The sequence below is a fragment of the Lucilia cuprina genome, chromosome 5 (genome assembly GCF_022045245.1).
Source record: "Lucilia cuprina isolate Lc7/37 chromosome 5, ASM2204524v1, whole genome shotgun sequence".
Lineage (NCBI taxonomy): Eukaryota > Metazoa > Arthropoda > Insecta > Diptera > Calliphoridae > Lucilia > Lucilia cuprina.
This window is the reverse complement of record NC_060953.1, coordinates 2,535,042-2,557,124: the sequence shown is the minus strand read 5'-3', so window position 1 is coordinate 2,557,124 and position 22,083 is coordinate 2,535,042. Positions and strand designations below refer to the sequence as shown.

The following is a 22,083-nucleotide window of genomic DNA, read 5'->3' as shown; positions in this document are numbered from 1 at the left end:
CAGTTCTAGTTCAGTTCTAGTTCAGTTCTAGTTCAGTTCTAGTTCAGTTCTAGTTCAGTTCTAGTTCAGCTCTAGTTCAGTTCTAGTTCAGTTCTAGTTCAGTTCTCGACTATTTATTTGTTTTTTAAATATTTAATTTTTATTATTAATTTATTACAGATTTACCCGATGGTGGTTCAAAACATATTGCTGAAACTGTCAAGGAAATAAAAAAGCGGTAAGATGGATGTTTAACCCATAAAATGCAGAGTTATTTAATAACACATTTTCCTTTTAGCAATCCCAATATCTTTGTCGAATGTTTGGTGCCTGATTTCCGTGGCGATTTAGAATGTGTTAAAACTATAGCCACCTCCGGCCTAGATGTCTATGCCCACAATATTGAAACGGTAGAGAAGTTAACCCCCTTCGTAAGGGACAGACGTGCCCATTACCGACAAACCCTTAAAGTACTCAAAGAAGCCAAAAGTTTTAATCCTAAAATAATAACTAAATCTTCTATAATGTTGGGTTTGGGTGAAACAGATGCTGAAGTCGAACAGACAATGCAAGATTTAAGAGATGCTGATGTGGAATGCTTAACTTTGGGACAATATATGCAACCTACCAAGAAACATTTGAAAGTAATCGAATATGTTACCCCAGAAAAATTCAAACATTGGGAGGAAAGAGGTAATGAAATGGGGTTCCTTTATACCGCCAGTGGTCCTTTGGTGAGAAGTTCATACAAAGCTGGTGAATTCTTAATAACAAGTATATTGAAAAATCGCAAGGCCAGAGAAGAAGAAGAATTGAAGAAAACTCAACAATAATAGATCGAAAATATAATAGATTTAGAATAATTTAAAAATCAGCTTATTAACGAAACAAATATAGACAAATGAAGTGCAATCTAAAAGATGTAATAACAAATTTGCAAATAACAGTTTAAAAATTGATAATTAAATAATTTAAGCTTTTAGTTTTCAATAAAAATTCGTGTGACTAAAAAAAATTTAATAAAAAATACATGCTTTATAAATACCTTATTTTATTGTTGCATTAAGCTGCTGTAGAAATTTCTGAACTCTTGTGGAACTTGAATCTTGATTGTGCGATAAATCTTTAACATATATCTGCCATTCTTGGGAGTTATTTAGCCAATTACAAAAAATAACAAAACACTGGCTAGGATAGAAAGGCAAACTGCCGGCGTATTCCAAAACACAACAAATATTCAATTTATCACAAATATTAAAAATACGCTGGAAATAGTTTTTCTCAACAAATAACTGAAAAAAGAAAATTATACTTAAATCATATAAAAACCATTAAAAACCCTAAAAACACTAACCTGTCTACCACCAGAAGACTGCAATAAAGCGTAATTCAAAAACTCAAAACTTTGATGCCTCTCTAGCTGAAATTTCAAACAAAATGTTCAGTAATTCAAACTTTACAACTAAAGTTAAGAACATCTAAAACCTACATAATTCAAACTATGCAAATAAATAATATTCTGCTGACAATGATAACCAAATGCCACCTGTACCGCCACCAAAAACAGTTCTTGTACATGTTTCTCTGTTTCTAGCCAAGGAACTGCATTAGCACTTCCACTTTTTAATTGTATTTCAGTTTTCATTAAATCAAAATTTATATTTTCTGTTGTAATTTCTTTAATATCTTTTAAATTGCCAAAAAGCGAAGGCAGCAGAAACCAAACGGTATATTCCGAACAGGTTATGTACTCGAAAACCCAACGAATGTCATTGAAAATATTTAACAGATGAGATAAACGGGAATTGTTCAAATAATTGCGCGCCGTAAGAACAGAGGTAGTCAGCTGACAGAGTAAGTCGTTGGGATAGACATTTCCTTTGGCATAAAGTTTGGAAAATTTTTTGAGAAGTTTGTTGCTAGAAAGAAAAAACATTCAATTAAAGATTTAAATTTGTTTTCGCTTCTGATATTTCTGTAATAACTATCTAGCGAAGACACTTTTCTTATTGGAACTTTCTAGTTCTAGTTCAGTTCAGTTCAAGTTCATTTTAAGTTCAGTTTTAGTTCAGTTCTAGTTCAGTTCTAGTTCAGTTCTAGTTCAGTTCTAGTTCAGTTCTAGTTCAGTTTTAGTTCAGTTCTAGTTCAGTTCTAGTTCAGTTTCTAGTTCAGTTCTAGTTCAGTTCTAGTTCAGTTCTAGTTCAGTTCTAGTTCAGTTCTAGTTCAGTTCTAGTTCAGTTCTAGTTCAGTTCTAGTTCAGTTCTAGTTCAGTTCTAGTTCAGTTCTAGTTCAGTTCTAGTTCAGTTCTGGTTCAGTTCTAGTTCAGTTCTAGTTCAGTTCTAGTTCAGTTCTAGTTCAGTTCTAGTTCAGTTCTAGTTCAGTTCTAGTTCAGTTCTAGTTCAGTTCTAGTTCAGTTCTAGTTCAGTTCTAGTTCAGTTCTAGTTCAGTTCTAGTTCAGTTCTAGTTCAGTTCTAGTTCAGTTCTAGTTCAGTTGTAGTTCAGTTCTAGTTCAGTTCTAGTTCAGTTCTAGTTCAGTTCTAGTTCAGTTCTAGTTCAGTTCTAGTTCAGTTCTAGTTCAGTTCTAGTTCAGTTCTAGTTCAGTTCTAGTTCAGTTCTAGTTCAGTTCTAGTTTTCTTATTTGAAAGACTTTCTCAAAGATATTTTTTTTTTAAACAGTGTCCTCGCTAAATGGGTTTCTTATTTGATAAGTAAGTCTAATAAGAATTAAAATTGAAGCTAGAATTTAAAATTTTAAAAACATGCTAGACTTACCCATCCCTCCCCTTATCAACAAACTCCATAGACAACAAATCCAGCCACCACCGCCATTGCAATACTCGCCATGGCTGACATCCATTAAACGGGGAAATATAAGATCGGTACAGGTGAAAAAACGTATTTGGAAAACTAAAACCGAACATTCCAAAGGCGCTGCTCCATCGATCGAATATAGTATAAGATCTGGATTTAAAGTAAAATCTCGACAGGCATTGATAACCAAAGAGCTCTGCTGCATATCTCTTTGCCGTCGTCGCTCCAAACGACGTTCAAGTCTTTGTCGAGCTTGTCGGGAAGTACAGGGAACATCACTGTCGCTACTATGATCCTGAAGCTGCGAACTTTCAGCAGTTGACTGCTCCGGTGTAGTTTTCAGCAAATTGAAAGTGAGCCTTACTTTGCCATTAGAGATTTTATGACGAATTTCATGCAGGGCAGAGGCACGACTATACTTTGAGCCACAAATCAATTGCAAGGCTAATGAAATTATTTCACATTTCTCGGTTGAGTGCACCAGGTATAAAGGAGACTTTTGTGAATTTGGAGGAAATTTTAAAAGAGCATGCTTACATTCACTAATATTACAAATTTCTAACTGTGAAGAATATTTAGAAGATATTTTATTGAATAATTTAATAAAAATTAAACAATTTACCTCTGTAATATACATTTTTCTTAAAAATTTTAATAGAATAAAAAAACGAACCGAACCAACGCCACTAAATTAACCGCGAAGACTGAGGAAAATTGCAAGAACAAGCTCAAATTTCCGCTAAAAAGTTTTTTTCTTATTTGACATGTAAACAAATTGGAAGAAATGTCATTTTAGTTAAAAATGAGAAAAACAATAGGATGATTCATATAGTTTAAGGAATGTTAATGGAAATAACGGTAGTTTGCTATTTATTTAGAAAATTTAATACATTTTGTAAAAAAAATGTTATTTTGGTGGACTTTTTGGAACAAAAACTTTTGGAAATGAGATTTATAAGTTATTTGTAAAGTTTTTATGATATATAAGATATAAATTTTGTTTTTAATATAAGAAAATATTTTCTTGCCAAATGCTTTTGATTTCTTCTTACAAAGCTTTTGATTTCTTGTTTTCTGTGTAGACCGGATTTTAAATTATTAGAAAATTTTAATTTAATTAATAAATTCTAAAACTAAATTAAATATTTTTATAATTTATAGAGAAATATTTAATAATTTTAAAACAATTTCTTGTAAATATATATGTTCTACAATAAACAAAAACAAAAGTTATAAACTTTCATAAATTGTTGTAATATATTGAAATATTTCATTTGTAACGTTTTCGTATCTTTTTCAACTGCTACAGTGGCAACACTAAACAGAGTTGTTTTGCTTTTAAACAGGGTAGTTCAGATATGCTTTTAATTATGATTAAAAAGAGACAACTATATTAAATGCTTTGTTTATGTTTTTTCTTTATAGTATTTTCCGTTGTTGTTATTGTAACAATGCAACTCTTTTGTAGTGGTTTCTTCTTCTATTTTTTTTGTACGTGTATTTCTACAGTTGAAGGAAATTGTAGTAAAAATGCCACTTTTAGTTTACTGGTAACAAAGTTTGATGGTGGTTGTTTTTTCTAACTTCCAATTGGAGACGGAACGTTTTATTTTTGATTAATTCTGCTTACGCGTAGTAATTTATATTTTAAATTGCATTTCATTCATATAGGCTGCGTTTTCATTTACTAAGTTCGTACAAGTTATAATTATTGTTGGCTTCTTAGCTCTGAATTATCGTTTAAAATGCTAAAGGTGTAATCTGAAAAGTGTTTAAAAGAAATTTAACAAAAATGTTTTAAAAAAATAAAATAATCTCTTAAGAAAACCAAACCCAGCTTAATTAACATATTTATACACATACTAAAACAAAATACAACAACTACCATAACAAAAAAAAATAAAGTAAAAAAAAGAATCACATGAAAGCTTAAATGAAATAAAGTGTAAGAAAAAGAATTAAGCAACAAAAATAATAAAAAACAAGTTCGCCTTAGCCAACTTCTTTTGCTTTTGTGTGGCTTTTGTATTCGACTCCATTTGGCTAGAAATATGTTTTTTAACATTTACGTCATTAAACTTATCAATACTTAAAACCAGGCCCTCCACTACGAAACTAAGTTTATATTAAAGATTTGATTTCTTTATACAACAACTCGGCTTTAATATCATTTATAAACATGGGTAAGCATTATTAACTTTATTACATCTTTATTTCGTATATTAGTTAAACTATAACTAACTTTTTTATTATAGTAATTTCCTTTCATTGTTATGTATTTCTACTCCATTTACTTCAGTTTAGTTTTTTTTGTTGTTGTTTGTTCCTTTGTCTGTCTGTTCCTTTAATTGTCTGCTATTAGCTGGGTCTCAATATATAAAACGCGCCATCTTGTAACAATTAAATTTCCTGTAAATAAAAGTTCATTAAAAATATAATAATGTTGCTTTTTAGGAGAATGAAAAGGAATTGTATAAAGATCTAGATTTTTTCCTTCATTTCCGTTCATATTTATTTATTACAAACTGTTTGTTGTTGTTTTTTTTTGCTAACGGATTTTACTTGCTGCAGTAAAAGGACAGACAGACAAATTTTACTCTTGTATCGTATTTACTGTATTTACTCTTTTTTTCTTTTGACATTTAGTGGAGCACACTAAACAAAAGCAACTGTTAGCAAGACTAATTGAATTACACTGAGAGAAATAAATGTAAGCAATTAATAGAAAAAAACTCGTTTAAGTCTGATGTTGATAAAAAAATGCATTATTTAAATGATTTTAGACTGAACTAGATGTGAACTAGGAATAAAGTAGAACAGAACTAGAATAGAAATAGAACTGAACTAGAACTGAAGTAGAACTGACCTAGAACTGAACTAGAACTGAAGTAAAACTGAAGTAGAACTGAACTAGAACTGAACTAGAACTGAACTAGAACTGAAGTAGAACTGAACTAGAACTGAACTAGAACTGAACTAGAACTGAACTAGAACTGAACTAGAACTGAACTAGAACTGAACTAGAACTGAACTAGAACTGAACTAGAACTGAACTAGAACTGAACTAGAACTGAACTAGAACTGAACTAGAACTGAACTAGAACTGAACTAGAACCGAACTAGAACTGAACTAGAACTGAACTAGAACTGAACTAGAACTGAACTAGAACTGAACTAGAACTGAACTAGAACTGAACTAGAACTAGAACTAGAACTAGAACTGAACTAGAACTGAACTAGAACTGAACTAGAACTGAACTAGAACTGAACTAGAACTGAACTAGAACTGAACTAGAACTAACCTAGAACTGAACTAGAACTGAACTAGAACTGAACTAGAACTGAACTAGAACTGAACTAGAACTGAACTAGAACTGAATAAGAATTGAACTAGAACTGAACTAGAACTGAACTAGAACTGAACTAGAACTGAACTAGAACTGAAGTAGAACTGACCTAGAACTGAACTAGAACTGAAGTAAAACTGAAGTAGAACTGAACTAGAACTGAACTAGAACTGAACTAGAACTGAAGTAGAACTGAACTAGAACTGAACTAGAACTGAACTAGAACTGAACTAGAACTGAACTAGAACTGAACTAGAACTGAACTAGAACTGAACTAGAACTGAACTAGAACTGAACTAGAACTGAACTAGAACTGAACTAGAACTGAACTAGAACTGAACTAGAACTGAACTAGAACTGAACTAGAACTGAACTAGAACTGAACTAGAACTGAACTAGAACTGAACTAGAACCGAACTAGAACTGAACTAGAACTGAACTAGAACTGAACTAGAACTGAACTAGAACTGAACTAGAACTGAACTAGAACTGAACTAGAACTGAACTAGAACTGAAATAGAACTAGAACTGAAATAGAACTAGAACTGAACTAGAAATGAACTAGAACTGAACTAGAAATGAACTAGAACTGAACTAGAACTGAACTAGAACTGAACTAGAACTGAACTAGAACTGAACTAGAACTGAACTAGAACTGAACTAGAACTGAACTAGAACTGAACTAGAACTGAACTAGAACTGAACTAGAACTGAACTAGAACTGAACTAGAACTGAACTAGAACTGAACTAGAACTGAACTAGAACTGAACTAGAACTGAACTAGAACTGAACTAGAACTGAACTAGAACTGAACTAGAACTGAACTAGAACTGAACTAGAACTGAACTAGAACTGAACTAGAACTGAACTAGAACTGAACTAGAACTGAACTAGAACTGAACTAGAACTGAACTAGAACTGAACTAGAACTGAACTAGAACTAGAACTGAACTAGAACTGAACTAGAACTGAACTAGAACTGAACTAGAACTGAACTAGAACTGAACTAGAACTGAACTAGAACTGAACTAGAACTGAACTAGAACTGAACTAGAACTGAACTAGAACTAACCTAGAACTGAACTAGAACTGAACTAGAACTGAACTAGAACTGAACTAGAACTGAACTAGAACTGAACTAGAACTGAACTAGAACTGAACTAGAACTGAACTAGAACTGAACTAGAACTGAACTAGAACTGAACTAGAACTGAACTAGAACTGAACTAGAACTGAACTAGAACTGAACTAGAACTGAACTAGAACTGAACTAGAACTGAACTAGAACTGAACTAGAACTGAACTAGAACTGAACTAGAACTGAACTAGAACTGAACTAGAACTGAACTAGAACTGAACTAGAACTGAACTAGAACTGAACTATAACTGAACTAGAACTGAACTAGAACTGAACTAGAACTGAACTAGAACTGAACTAGAACTGAACTACAACTGAACTACAACTGAACTACAACTGAACTACAACTGAACTACAACTGAACTAGAACTGAACTAGAACTGAATAAGAATTGAACTAAACAAGAACTGTCCCAGTTCATTTTGCATAATTTATTAAACTAAATCATAGGAAAATGTAATTTTCATTCATCATTGATTGAAAATTCCATTATTTTGCCAGCAATTCTCCCATATGTTGGGATAATCACCGCTTAATTTAACAATATTTATTTAAAAACCACAACTCACTCACATTATTTTCTATTAAAAATCTATTAATTTTTGCTTACCCACAAAGACATAAAAATAAATTTAAAATTGAATCAATTTTAAAAAAACTCCCTTAAATAAAAAAATTTCTGCCTCTAACCTACTAAAATAAATATGTATTTTTTTGTGGCTTTACTGGGCAAATATTTAGAGGGTTTTTTTCGATATAACTGCCACTGCTATAACTTCCACTTTTAATCCATTTTATTGTTATTGAAGTATTTCATCAGTAACAACCACACAATGGAGACGAACAGAGAGACAGACAGACAGACAGACAGACAAATATTTTATATCTATATGTACAAGTATTTACTTGCTTACTTCCTTTCATAATCAACATGAATTTCCTTGTCTTCCCCCTTTAGAAGAGGGGAATTTGTAAAACAGTTGAATGCTACGAAAACTTGTTAGCCAAAAATTTAAATATTTATATATATTAGAATGTGAACAAAGTCTACTCATTTTCCCTATGTATTTATGCGTAGTATATGTATGTTGTTGCAGCTCCTTACAACAATTTCAGTTTTATGCCTCTAGGGCAAATTCATTTCAATTGGATTGGATTGAATAAACGGACACAAACCGAATAATAACAATATACTATATACTACACATTATCAACAACAACAACAACAAAAAGTAAAGAATCCACTACTAACTTTGAATATTTATGTACAACTTTTCTTGTTTTCTATGATTATTTCATTTCTTTTTTTTTGGGAAAAAAAGGAAAAACTTTTTCCGCACCCACACTAACTAACAACCTCTTTCCCCCCATAAAAATAACACTTCACTTCCCTCTTTAAACAACGAGTTGTAAATACATTATAAACAAGGAGTGGGAAGAGTAGAAAATTCTGCTGGATTATCTTTATGTTTTTTGAACATTGTGCTCGTATTAGGCCAATATTGTTTGTTGAAAAGTTACATTTCCATTTGGTTGAAGCTTTTGTATGAGATTTCTTTCTTTTTCAACTGATTTTTTTCTTTTTTGATATTTTCTATATAAATTTTGTGTTTTTATTTTGCCAGGAAAGTCATCAAATTATAAAAAATCACTTTGTTTGAATTTTTATGTATTTCAAGCAGTTTTTATCAATGATTTTTATGTTCTGTGGAAATTTGATTTAGTACCTACTCGTATGTTAAGTTTGAAAACGTTTTGGGGATTTAAAAGTTAAATAAAAGTTTTTTTTTTTCTCCTCGAAAACTTAAATTTACTATTTTTAGGGTTTTAGGGGAAAATTTGAAGCCAAAACTTTTTCGAAATGTGCAAAATTTTATAGATTTAAGTAAAAGAAAAGCTCAAGCCATATTTAAGACATTTTTGTGATAAAAAATTATTTTAGAATTTTTAAAATCGAAAATCCGAAATTAAGTTTGAATTTTCGAAATTAAGTTTAAATTTTCGAACTTCAAAAAATTTTGAAAAGTTCAAATTTTTATTAAAAATTCAAGTTTTTATTAAAAGAGAAAAACAAAGTAAATTTTTTGATATTTTTTTTTTTTTTTTTGATAAAAAAAATTAATTTCGAATTTAAGTTCGAATTTTCGAACATTTCGAAAATGATAAAAAATTTCATAATTTAGCTTAAATTAAGTAAGACACTCAAGTTAAAGACAATTTTTCACGTTTTTAATGAACAAAAATCAATTTCGAAATTAAATTCGAATTTTCGAATTTCATAAAAACATTCAAATTTATATAGTTTCTAAAGCAAAATATCATATTTTTGTCATTCTGGAGCTAGAAAATTAATTAAAAAATTAAATTCGAATTTTCAAGATTAATTTCGAATTTTCGAAATTATGTACAAATTTTCAAAATTAAGTTTAAATTTTCGAAATTTAACCAAAATATTAGACATTTTATTGTTTTTATTAAAATCTAAATAAAAACTTAGCTTTTTGACAATTTTTTTGATAAAAAAATTAATTTCGAATTTAAGTTCGAATTTTCGAACATTCCGAAAATGGATTAAAATTTCATAATTTTGCTTAAATTAATTAAGACACTCAAGTTTAAGAAATTTTTCGCGTTTTTAATGAACAAAATTCAATTTCGAAATTAAGTTCGAATTTCATAAACATTCAAAATTATATAGTTTCTATTAAAAGGAAACAAAATATCATATTTTTGACATTCTGGAGCTAGAAAATTAATTAAAATCGAATTTTCAAAATTAAATACGAATTTTCAAAATTAAATACGAATTTTTAAAATTAAATTCGAATTTTCGAAATTACGTTCAAGTTTTCAAAATTAAGTTTAAATTTTAGAAATTTAATTAAAATATTAGATATTTTATTGTTTTTATTAAAATCTAAATAAAAACTTAAATTTTTGACATTTTTTTTTTGATAAAAAAATTAATTTCGAAATTAAGTTCTAATTTTCGAATATTCCGAAAATTATAAAAAATTTCATAATTTTGTTTAAATTAATAAGACACTCAAGTTTAAGACAATTTTTCGCGTTTTTAATGAAAAAAAAATCAATTTCGAAATTAAGTTCGAATTTTCGAATTTCATAAAAACATTCAAAATTATATAGTTTTTATTGAAATGGGAAGCAAAATGTTATATTTTTAAACATTCTCGAGGTAAAAAATTAATTACAAAATTAAATTCGAATTTTTAAAATTTAGTTCGAATTTTCGAAATTAATTTTTAATTTTGGAAATTTAACTAAAATATTAGAAATTTGATTGTTTTTATTAAAATCGTTCATTTTTGACATTCAGGAGCTAGAAAATTAATTACGAAATTATATGCGAATTTTCGAAACTAAGTTCGAATTTTCGAAATTAAGTTTAAATTTTCGAAATTTAACTAAAATGTTTAGAAATTTTAATAGTTTTTAATAAAATCTAAGTGAAAACTTAAATTTTTCAAATTTTGGAAATAAAGAATTTAATTCGAAATTAAATTCGAATTTTCGAAATTTACTACAAATTTTCAAACTTCAAGAAAATGTCTAAAATATGATAGATTTTATATAAAAAAAAGCAAAATTCACATTTGAATGGCATTTTTTAGAAAAAAAAGTAATTTCGAAATTAAATTCGAATTTTCGAACTTTACTAAAAATTTCTAAAAACATATATTTTGACATAAAATAAACCTCAAACCTTAAATTTATAAATTATACAAAATATTTATGCATTACATCTTAAACGAAATTAAGTTCGAATTTTCGAACTTACGAAAAAAGGCTTAAAATTTAACATTTTTGGTTAAATTTAAATAAAACCCGTTTATTTAAACAATTTTTCAAGATTTTTAGGTTAAAAACTAAATTCGAAATTAAGTTCGAATTTTTGAACTTTCAAAAATTGTTTTTAATTTAGTTCAAAATGTTTAAATTTTGCTTAATCATAAGAAGTAATTGAATATTTTAATAATTTTACATGATTTTTATATAAAAAAATGATTTAAAGTTATGTTCGAATTTTCGAACTTTCAAAAAATAAGTAAAAATTTGTAATTTTTATAGAAATATGTTGAAACTACTTAATTTCTAGATATTTTGAAAGTTTTACTCAAATTTCATAAAAAATTTCAAATTCGAAATTAAGTTCGAATTTTCGACCATCTTGAAAATTTGTAAAATTTGATAATTTTGCTTAAAATGTTTAAAATACTCATCATAGAGAATATTTTGTGTAATTTTTAGAAAAAAATTCAATTCGAAATTAAGTTCGAATTTTCGAAATTCTCAAAATTTGTAAAATTTTATAATTATGCCTAAAATGTTTAAAAAATTTATTATTGATAACATTTTTTGTAATATTTAGGTAAAAAATTTAATTCGAAATTAAGTTCGAATTTTCGAAATTAAGTTCAAACTTCTTAAAAATTAGTAAATTTTCATAATTTTGCTCTCTAAATGTTGTTTATTAAATATTTTATGTCAATTTAAAAAAAATAACAACGGGGTGGCATCCCTTATTATCCTGCCTTTAACTAAATAAACAAAATTTAAATTTCCAGCTGCTGCTTCTTAATACTTATTAAAAACATTTAAATTCATTACATCAAATTTAAATCAAGAAAATCTCAATTTAAAAATCTAATTGCTTTTCAAATCTCCAGCATTACAAATAATTTAAATAAGCAATTTAAGCCTAAGGGTTTTTTTTTCCTTCATTCCATACAAACAAAAACATTTGCTTTAAATGCTGCTTCTATAGTTGCTAAAAGTATCCAGCCAGTAAATAAGTAGCAACTAGAACTAAGATTTTAGTTGTTGGTTTTTGGAATTAATTGAAATCCTCTGGCACATGTTATAAATGACAACTGCAAAATGAGCTGAAATGAAACAGCAGGATGGTTAAATACAAGTCATTATAAAAGATGAACTTTTTTGTTGTTGTTGCTGCTGTTATTTTGTTTGTATTGTTGTTGATTTACTCGTACAGTGTCATGAGAAAACAAAAGATATATGTATATGATTCCTTTTGGCTTAGTTCCATGCCCCTGTTATGATGCTTCTCATACTTTGGCTCTATATGCGAAAAGTTCTTTGTCAATGTCGCATTGTTGTATGGGGTCTAACTAAATGGGGTTTTAAGGAAACTTAGGCGTCAAATTACTGGATAGAGTAAACAAACTACAGTTCAACATAATACGCATTTATACATAGAACATAAATAGATACTTAGTTAAAAGCAGGATAATTACTGACTCAATGAACGAATGTAAGAGTATGTCATAACTCAAAAAAAAGGACTTCAAACCTAGTATACACTAGCCGCATTCTTGCCTTAACTCTCTAGCCTGGGAATTTGCCAACTGTTTGTTGTTAGTGTAAACACAGTATGACTTTAAAAATTAACATAAAACTTAAACGTTCTAAACTTAGTTGAACTGAAAAGCATATTAAGACTATCATTAAAACATACATACATAAACTTATACTTGTTGTTAATTCCCAAAACTGTCAGACCAATCGTACCCTTAACCATTCTAGACAAAGTGTTATATGTATTAGTGTTTGAAAATTTTACTAAATTACTTCTTGTTTTTCTTTTTTGTTTTTGTTACTGTTGTATAGAAATAAAAGGTTCCATTAAAAACTTGAAGAAGTTGCTATGATGCAGTATTCTTCTATATATTCGGGGAGCAGTATTGTACTATAATGTTAAAATATTGCGAAATATAGTGGTTTTTATTATCATCATAAATAAAGTAAATAATATTTTCTACTACATAACAACAACAACAACAACAACAGCAGCAAGCATCATTATGTGTCATTTCAACTGTAAACAATATATAACTGTTATGAAATTATGCACATAGAGAAATAAACTAAAATAAGATCAAAGTTTAGACTATTTCATTCATTAGGCTGTAGTCCAAGCTTTAAAGTACACTATAGACTAGGACTATAGACTGAACTATAGATTAGATTATAAACTAGACTATGGACTGGACTATAAAGAAGACTATAAACTGAACTATAGCTTAGACTATAAACTAGACTATGAACTAGACTACAGACAAGACTATAGACTAGGCTATAGACTAGACTATAGACTAGGCTATAGACTAGGCTATAGACTAGGCTATAGACTAGACCATAGACTAGACCATAGACTACACCATAGACTAGACTATAGACTAGACTATAGACTAGACTATAGACTAGACTATAGACTAGACTATAGACTAGACTATAGACTAGACTATAGACTAGACTATAGACTAGACTATAGACTAGACTATAGACTAGACTATAGACTAGACTATAGACTAGACTATAGACTAGACTATAGACTAGACTATAGACTAGACTATAGACTAGACTATAGACTAGACTATAGACTAGACTATAGACTAGACTATAGACTAGACTATAGACTAGACTATAGACTAGACTATAGACTAGACTATAGACTAGACTATAGACTAGACTATAGACTAGACTATAGACTAGACTATAGACTAGACTATAGACTAGACTATAGACTAGACTATAGACTAGACTATAGACTAGACTATAGACTAGACTATAGACTAGACTATAGACTCGACTATAGACTAGACTATAGACTAGACTATAGACTAGACTATAGACTAGACTATAGACTCGACTATCGACTGGACTATAGACTAGACTATAAACAAAACTATAGACTATACTATAAACAAAACTATAGACTATACTATAGACAAGACTACACTATAGACTAGACTATAAACAAAACTGTAGACTATATTATAGACTAGACTATAGACTATACTATAGACTAGACTATAGATAGGCTATAGACTAGACTAATGAATAGTCTATAGACTAGACTATAGACTAGACAATAGCCTTCACATTAAATTGAGCTATTTATCAGACATATTTAAGGATTATAGTCTTGACAATAGTTTGGTCCATGATATAACCATTATTGTTTTATTATGGTTTGGTCTATACATCAGACTTTTTTTCTTTAAGTGTAGCAACTATTTATTTCTCCCACCCTCCTCTTCGAAGTAAGCATAATAATATTCACTTTATCTTGTATTTTATACATTTTTAAATGTCTTTTTTCAAAAAACAATTCACATTTACGAGTATTTATGTCATTCCAAGCATTTCTTTAAACTTATAATTAGGCTTTAGCAGTTTATCATGTGCAAAACTAATGGGTTTTTCTATTTGCTTCTTGTTTCTTCATATGTCTCTCATGTTAGTGTGCCTCCTTACAAGATGAATAATCCTCTTTATAACACTTTTTTAATTGCGTTTTGTGGGCGAAAAAAAAGGATTTTATTCCTTTTATATAAAGTACATTTTAGAGATGTGAAACTAAATTTTTTTTTGCAAAAACTGTAAAATGCAAACAGAATTACATTTACTTAAGTTTGAAGTTGTGAAATTACTACATGAATAATTTTTAAAGCAGATAATTTTGTTTTTTTTTTCTCGTTTCCTTTTTTTATGGAGGAGGCGTTGTAACATAAAAATAAGAAAATAAATGTAATAAAAAATAATTATATGCAAAAGTTTAAGTAAATTTTAATAAACTTTATGCTTTGGGAAAAAAGAAAGATTAAATTATTCAGCAAAAGAATTTCATGTTGGTTTTTAGCAAGAATTTTGTCAGAAAGAAAAGTTTTCAGAAAGATTTTTGTTACAAGTTTGTTGAGAAATTTGTCGTATGAAAAAAGTAATTATATTTATAATAATTCTTTAAAGATAATAAAGTAATTTTTTGTATGTGTAAACAGCATAAAAAAGATTATTAAAGAAAAAAATTTATTAAATTAATTTTGTAATAAATTTTATATAGAAAGAACATTTAGCTTTAAGATTACATTATAGACTATAGCACATACAATGTAAAATATACAAGAGTATACTATATACAATACTATAACCCAGACTATAGACTAGACTATAGTCCAGACTATACACTAGACTATAGTACAGACAATAGACTAGACTATAGTCCAGACTATAGAATAGACTATATTCCAGACTATAGACTAGACTATAGTTCAGACTATAGACTAGACTGTAGTCCAGACTATAGACTAGACTATAGTCCAGACTATAGACTAGACTATAGTCCAGACTATAGACTAGACTATAGATTAGACTACAGACTAGACTATAGTCCAAACTATAGACTAGACTATAGTCCAGACTATAGACTAGACTATAGTCCAAACTATAGATTAGACTATAGACTAGACTATAGTCCAGACTATAGACTAGACTATAGTCCAGACTATAGACTAGACTATAGTCCAAACTATAGACTAGACTATAGTCCAAACTATAGACTAGACTATAGTCCAAACTATAGACTAGACTATAGTCCAGACTATAGTCTAGTCTATAGTCTGGACTATAGACTAGACTATAGTCCAGACTATAGACTAGACTATAGTCTGGACTATATAGCTTATAGTCCAGAATATGGACTATAGCACAGACTATAGACTATAGTCTACACTACAGACTATAGTTCAGACTATAGACTAGATTAAAGTGGAGACTAAAGACTGGATTGCAATCCATTATAGTCCAAACTAAAGACTAGATTATAGTCCAGACTAAACACTATAGTCTAGTGTAGACTGGGCTATATTGGGCTACATTTGTCCTCGGAATACCTATTAAGTAAACCCTATTTAACACCCAAACAAACGGTATTAATCACTCTAGCCAATCAAGGGTTAAAACTCTTACTCTCTATACAAAACTAATATTTTTATTAAATAAGAGAATAATATAAAGATAAGATAAAAACAAATTTGTTTATTTGAGCATAATGAGAGAGAGACAGAATTTTTTTCTTTAATACAATTCAAATTAAAGTATTTGAAAACTAAATTTAAATCTACAATTTTAGTATTAATTTGTAAACGAAGCGCTAAAAAACCCTCAACGATATTATTCACTTAATATTATTAATCACCAAAGAGAGGGGAGCATTAAGTAAAATAAAAACAATTTGTTATAAAATTGAAAAACTCATTCATGAATTAAAAAAACATGAATCACTACTAGTAGCACGTTAATAATAATAACAAAAAGTCTAAATAACAAACGATTTCTTTATGTAGATTTTTTTATAGTTTGACCAAAAAATAAGAAACATAAAAAATTAAATAAAATGCCTTTACCCGGCCCTAATAATCGCGATCGTGTTAGAGATCCTCGTGAGGAAATTCTCTTGGAGACAAATTTTGAAGATGATGGTGTTCTAACAAGGGCCTACAATAATAATCCCTATAATAATAATCGACGCAGACCCACCTATCGTTCGGATCAATCACTCGATCGTTATACAGAACGTGATGGTAGTGAAGGTAGTATTAATTTTAAATTTGTTTAAATTTTTGGCACTTTAGTTACTTGAAAGTAGTTTTTGTGTTCTTTGTCACAATTTTTCTATGATTCCATTTAGAATATGCACCTGTTTTACCTGCTTTCAACTTGCCTACTTTCAAAAGCTACTAAGTGACCTAATTTTGTGATAGTATTACTTTTACAGTGTATAAGAAAACTTTTAAAACATAACAAATTCTTACAAATTTTATTATAATTTTCTTTTCTGTTCAATTTTTATTAATTTATAAAAATTATTTAAAGTTTTTTTTTTAATTTCGAAATTATCATTTACTGTATTTAGTCATTTAGTGCAATATTTTAAAAGCTGATGACTGATATTATCGAAATTGTATTACAAACAGTAAGACTAGCAACCCTTTTCGTTATCTTATCATAGTTTGATGTTATTTTCAAAATAACGTTTTATTCTACTCTCTCTCTCTCTCTCTCTCTTTAAATTGTTTTAACACTCGATATTTTGAAAGAAAATAAATCGAACACTTTGGTACTTTTAAATAGAAAATTATGTCAAATGTCGAGTCTAGGGTCTGGACTACATAGGAGTCAATAGTTTGGACTATAGTCGAATCAATAGTCTGGACTATAGGCGAGTCTATAGTCTGACCTATAATAAAGTCTAAAGGATTATAGTCTAGTCTATAATCTGAACTCTAGTCCAGTCTATAATCTAGACTCTAGTCTAGTCTATATTTGGTATATAGTCGTGTCTGAACTATAATAGAATCAATAGACTATAGGCGAGATTATAGTCAAGATATGGACTCTAGTCTTGTCTATATTTTGACTATAGTCGAGTGTAAAGTCTGGACTATAGGCGAGTATATATTCTGGATTATAATCTAGTCTAGTGTATAATCTGGACTCTGGTCTAGTTTATATTTGAACTATAGTCGAGTCTATAGTCTGGACTATAGTCAAGTCTATAATCTGGACTAGAGTCTATAATGGGGACTGTAGTCTAGTTTATAATCTGACTCTAGGTGAATTTATTCTCTGGATTCTAGTTGTGTATATAATCTGGACAATAGATGAGTTTATAGAGTGAACTATGATCAGGAATACTATCTGTAGTTAGGATTATAGTATATAGGCTGAAGTGTAGTTTGTATCACAGGCTAGTGTCAAGTCAAGACCACAGACTTGTCCATAGTCTGAACCATACTAATCTATAGTCTAGACCATAATAATCAATAGTTTGGATTAGTCTTATGTGGATTTTAGTCTAGCCATGATTATATATCTAACCTGTATTATTGTCTTGCCTGGACTATAGACTAGAGTCTAGACCAGAATCTAGTCTAGTAAAGTTTGTACTCTACTGTCTGGACTGTTCTATATATATCTATCTGTACTATACATATATGCATAACATGGTATTATCTATAATATGGACTAAAGTTTGGCCTTGTCTATATATATTGTGACTATAGTCTAGTCTAGAGTCTGGTCTGTAATTTAGTTTAATATATATTCTGAACTATAGTTTAGAACTTTTCATAATCTGGAGTGTAGACTAATCTATAATCGGAACAATAGTTTAGTATAAAATCTAAACAATAGACTATAGTCTATAGTTTAAACTAGTCCACTTTATGGTCTGTAGTCCCGGTCAAAAACTACAGTTTTACTCTGCACTTAATTAAGTTATAAAAGTTTATTTTTTTAGCTTTCAATCTTTTTCCTTAATCCTTTAAAACTTATTAATAAAAAAAGGATTTCCTTTTTTACAAAACATATTGTTTTAATCAGTTTTATTTCAACTTTATTTTCTTCAATTTCAAAAACTTCTAAAAGGTTTAGTCACTTATTATCGTATCATTATTTTCAACATAATTAATAGGTTAATTTAATTAATTATTTCCTAGCTTACTAATTGAATTCATTACTCTGAAGTGGGTATAGATAAAGTAGCGTTATATTTGAACATTTAACCTAAAATGTTAGGAGAACAAAAAGAGGGGAGGTTAATTAAATGGTCAACATAATTGAGTGGAGCAATATGAATGTATGTATGTACTTATGTATGTATGTATTTATGTATAATAGTTTGAAATATATGAAACGACAGTGAGTTATAGAAATGTGGCAAGAAATTAGCGTGTCTATTAAGTAACTTTTGTAAGACAAGTTAGCGACTAAAATTTAAAGATAATTTGTCAAGAATTAGTACAATTAATTTAGAACTATTATGAGGTATAGTTTTAAATGACTACAGCTAATGTTGATTTAAGTTAAACTGTTGCTTAATTAAACCTTGTTTACTGAAACTCTCGCTAAGACTTAAGGAGAGGAATTGATTTAAACCTTAGAGTATATAGAGAGAAAACTTTGCTGTCAATGACCTTTATCTTTATGGTTTAAGTCATTAACTTTTTGTTTAATAATTACAACATTAAATACTATCTTTCTAGTTTCCTGTAGCCTGCAATTATTATTCAAATTCATTTCCTTTTAATCCCAACACACATTAAGCTTTTAGCTATAATTATTTTGCAAAAATCCTTTGTACTTTGAAAGTACTTAAACATATTGATTGTTGCTATTATATTTGTTAGATATATTGACATTGCTTGTTGTTGTAACTACTATCATTATGTATTTCTTTCCAGGTGATTGCTGTCAGTCATGTATGGCACGTATACCCTATGCCACCCTAATAGCAACATTAATGTGTCTCTTAGGTGTGGGTATATTCTGTGGTACCATGTATCGTGGCGCTTCTTTAACCGTTATTATGGTAGATCAAGTCTTTCATTTGCGTTTAATATGGTAAGTGTCAGAACAAAACTGTCATTAATTGTTATCATTCTTTTAATTATCTGTTAAATTTTTTTATGTTTTTAACTTAAAAAAGGATTGAAGCAGTTCAAATGATTTTTGTTACCATTGCCGCTGCCATGGCTGCTTTAGGTTTTATGATTTTATTCGTTGGTTTTCTGGCAACTGGAGCGACTCGTTACAAGGTCTATCGAGCATGGCGTTCGCGTGTTGGCGGTCGTATATCGTGTGCAGTGGTAAGTGACATAAAATTTTCAAATATAGTGAAAGTTTTTTTTTTACTTTAAATATATTTTAATCTCTTGTTTTTGTTTTTCTTCTTCTAGCTAATGGGTTTAACGTATTTGCTAAACTTTGTTTGGACCCTTATCTTGTGTTTTTTGGTTATTTGCACTTTTATCTATACCATGTTCTGGAATATGTGCTCAAGTGTAGAGAGCTCTTTAAGTTGTATAGATTTAACACAATTTCGTAAGTAGAGTTTCTTTTTTTAATGACAATAGATCGGTCAAGATTATATTCGAGACCAGTCCCTAACTATATTATGGTTTATAGTAAAGATAAAAGATCAAACTATAGTACAGTTAAAGACCAGACAATTATCAAGAATATAACGTACAAATTATACACAGTGCGGACTATAGTTCGGATTGTAGTTAAGACTATAGTCATACATATTACAGGTAAACTAAGGTTTTGATTGTAGTCAAATTATAGTCCATAATATACCCAAACTATAGTCCAGAATATACAACATTGAAGCCTTTATTATAGTCAAACTATAGTAAAGAATGTAACCAAACAATGGTACAAATTATAGCAACACAGTAGCCTTGATAGTAATCAAACTATAGTCCAGAATGTAACCAAACTATAGTCAAGAATGTAACCAAACTATAGTCCAGATAATAGCCAGACTGAAGCTTCGATTGTAGTCAAACTGTAGAACAGAATGTAACCATGCAATGGTCCAAATTAATTCCGGACAGTAGCCTTGTTGTGGTCAAACTTTAGTTCACAATGTAACCAAACTATAGTCCAGATAATAGCTAGATCGTAGCCTTGATTATCGTCAAACTTTAATACAGAATGTAACCCAACTATAGTTCACAATATAGCCAGACTCTAGCATTTTTTGCAGTCAAACTATATACCAGTTTATAGCCAGACTGTTTCTCCGATTGTAGTCAAACTAAAGTCCGCACAATAGCCAAACTATAAACCAGACTCTATCCAAACTGAAGACCAGACTAAAGTCAAATTATTGTCCAGATTATAGAAAAACTATAGCTCATATAATGGTTCAGATAATAGACTTTAATATATACGAGACCTAAGACCAGATAACAGACTAAACCACTTTAAACAAAATAAATATTTCTAATAAAACAGAATTTACATTATGTTTAATCCACTTACAGATTTCATGTTTCCCGCCAACACCAAACCGGAAGATATGAAAATATGTGAAAAATACGAAATCAAAGCATTCTGCAAAGATGGTGTAGAAAATGCCGAAGTAATGTTCATCTTAGCCACCCTAGCCACACTACTCGTCATACTCAGTCTAGTGCACTATCTAATGTGTTTGTCCGCCAACTATGCTCACATACGAGATCATGAGAAATTCCAAGAATTACAAGAAATACAAAATCTCAATGAACTAGAATATAGCGCCACATCGAAAGATCGTTTCTAGGACATATTTCAGAAGATTCATTTTGAGCTAAAAGAGAAGTAAACAAAGAGAAGAACAATAAATACATACATACATACAACAAGAAACAAAATTGACAAAATTTATTAGAACTACGTATTAGTTGTTGTTTTAGTTAACATAATTTTTGTTTTAAAATAGACTAAAAGAAAAAGAACATCTTAAACAAACATTTACATTTCATTGTTTTATATTTAGTTAGTTATTATTATATAGTTTAGTTTAAGTTAAAATTTATTTAATTCCATTTTTTCATTAATTTTTTTAAAGTTTTTATTATTCTTTAGTTTTAAAAAAAAGAGTTTTAAGGACCCAATTTCCTTTTAACTTTGAATCAAAACATATCAATTTTTATATTTTTTTCTTTTATAAAATTTCCAGCTGTTTGTTTGTTTATATATGAATAAAATGCCCTCCAGTTATTTTTACTATTTTTCCGTCCTTAGCAATTTTACAGAAAATTTCTTAAAAAAAATAAAATTTTGCATGAATACAATTTGTTTTTTTCTTTTTTTTCATTATTTGCCAATCGTTTTAAATATTTTGTTTAAAAAAAAGGTTGTAAAAAAGTTGTCAAGACCTATGGCCTAACCAAAAGCTATAGACTATAGTTAAACTGCATTTCATTTTGTAGCTAAACTTTCAAATCGTAGTTAACTATAGCCAAGCTATAGTCCACACTAGAGTTATACTTTAGGTCAGACTATAGCCAAGCTAGTCTATACTATAGGCATACTTTAGGTCAGACTATAGCCATACTTTTCTTCAGACTATAACCAAACTTTAGTCAAGGCTATAGCCAAACTATAGTCCAGACTATAGCCATAAAATAGTCCAGCCTATAGCCAAACCATAG

At 29.0% G+C, this 22,083-nt stretch overlaps 3 protein-coding genes across 4 annotated transcripts in view; 2 read left to right on the top strand and 1 right to left on the bottom strand.

Annotated features, from left to right (window-relative positions):
- Positions 1 to 851, top strand: part of LOC111680499 (lipoyl synthase, mitochondrial) — a 5,174-nt gene extending 4,323 nt beyond the window's left edge. Inside the window, exons 4-5 of the mRNA XM_046952061.1 lie at positions 160 to 217; positions 278 to 851. Of these exons, the coding sequence (XP_046808017.1) occupies positions 160 to 217; positions 278 to 812 (593 nt within the window). The 3' untranslated portion in view covers positions 813 to 851. The remainder of the gene's footprint in view (positions 1 to 159; positions 218 to 277) is intronic.
- Positions 1 to 3,549, bottom strand: part of LOC111689943 (protein ORD) — a 57,464-nt gene extending 53,915 nt beyond the window's left edge. The window contains 6 exon segments of the mRNA XM_046951332.1: positions 1,025 to 1,271; positions 1,334 to 1,399; positions 1,469 to 1,898; positions 2,752 to 2,798; positions 2,801 to 3,352; positions 3,413 to 3,549. Coding sequence (XP_046807288.1) covers positions 1,026 to 1,271; positions 1,334 to 1,399; positions 1,469 to 1,898; positions 2,752 to 2,798; positions 2,801 to 3,352; positions 3,413 to 3,427 — 1,356 coding nt within the window. The 5' untranslated portion in view covers positions 3,428 to 3,549 and the 3' untranslated portion in view covers position 1,025.
- Positions 3,550 to 4,327: 778 nt separating this feature from the next.
- On the top strand, positions 4,328 to 21,252 carry LOC111680224 (neuronal membrane glycoprotein M6-a). 2 transcript variants are annotated; one of them, XM_046952139.1, is made up of 5 exons: positions 4,328 to 4,973; positions 19,342 to 19,501; positions 19,587 to 19,746; positions 19,837 to 19,981; positions 20,932 to 21,252. In XM_046952139.1, exons 1-5 carry the CDS (start codon positions 4,970 to 4,972, stop codon positions 21,207 to 21,209), a joined length of 747 nt encoding a protein of 248 aa, XP_046808095.1. In that variant the 5' UTR covers positions 4,328 to 4,969; the 3' UTR covers positions 21,210 to 21,252. The 2 variants fall into 2 exon arrangements, with proteins under 2 accessions (XP_046808095.1, XP_023297618.1); XM_023441850.2 differs by lacking the exon at positions 4,328 to 4,973 and adding an exon at positions 16,280 to 16,689.
- Positions 21,253 to 22,083: the final 831 nt, after the last annotated feature.

Excerpts from the sequence above, each read along its gene's own strand:
- LOC111680224 (XM_023441850.2), top strand. The coding sequence starts at position 16,494 with ATGCCTTTACCCGGCCCTAATAATCGCGATCGTGTTAGAGATCCTCGT. Across the intron at positions 16,690-19,341 it reads AGAACGTGATGGTAGTGAAG|GTGATTGCTGTCAGTCATGT; the intron begins GTAGTATTAATT and ends ATTTCTTTCCAG. Across the intron at positions 19,747-19,836 it reads GTCGTATATCGTGTGCAGTG|CTAATGGGTTTAACGTATTT; the intron begins GTAAGTGACATA and ends TTCTTCTTCTAG.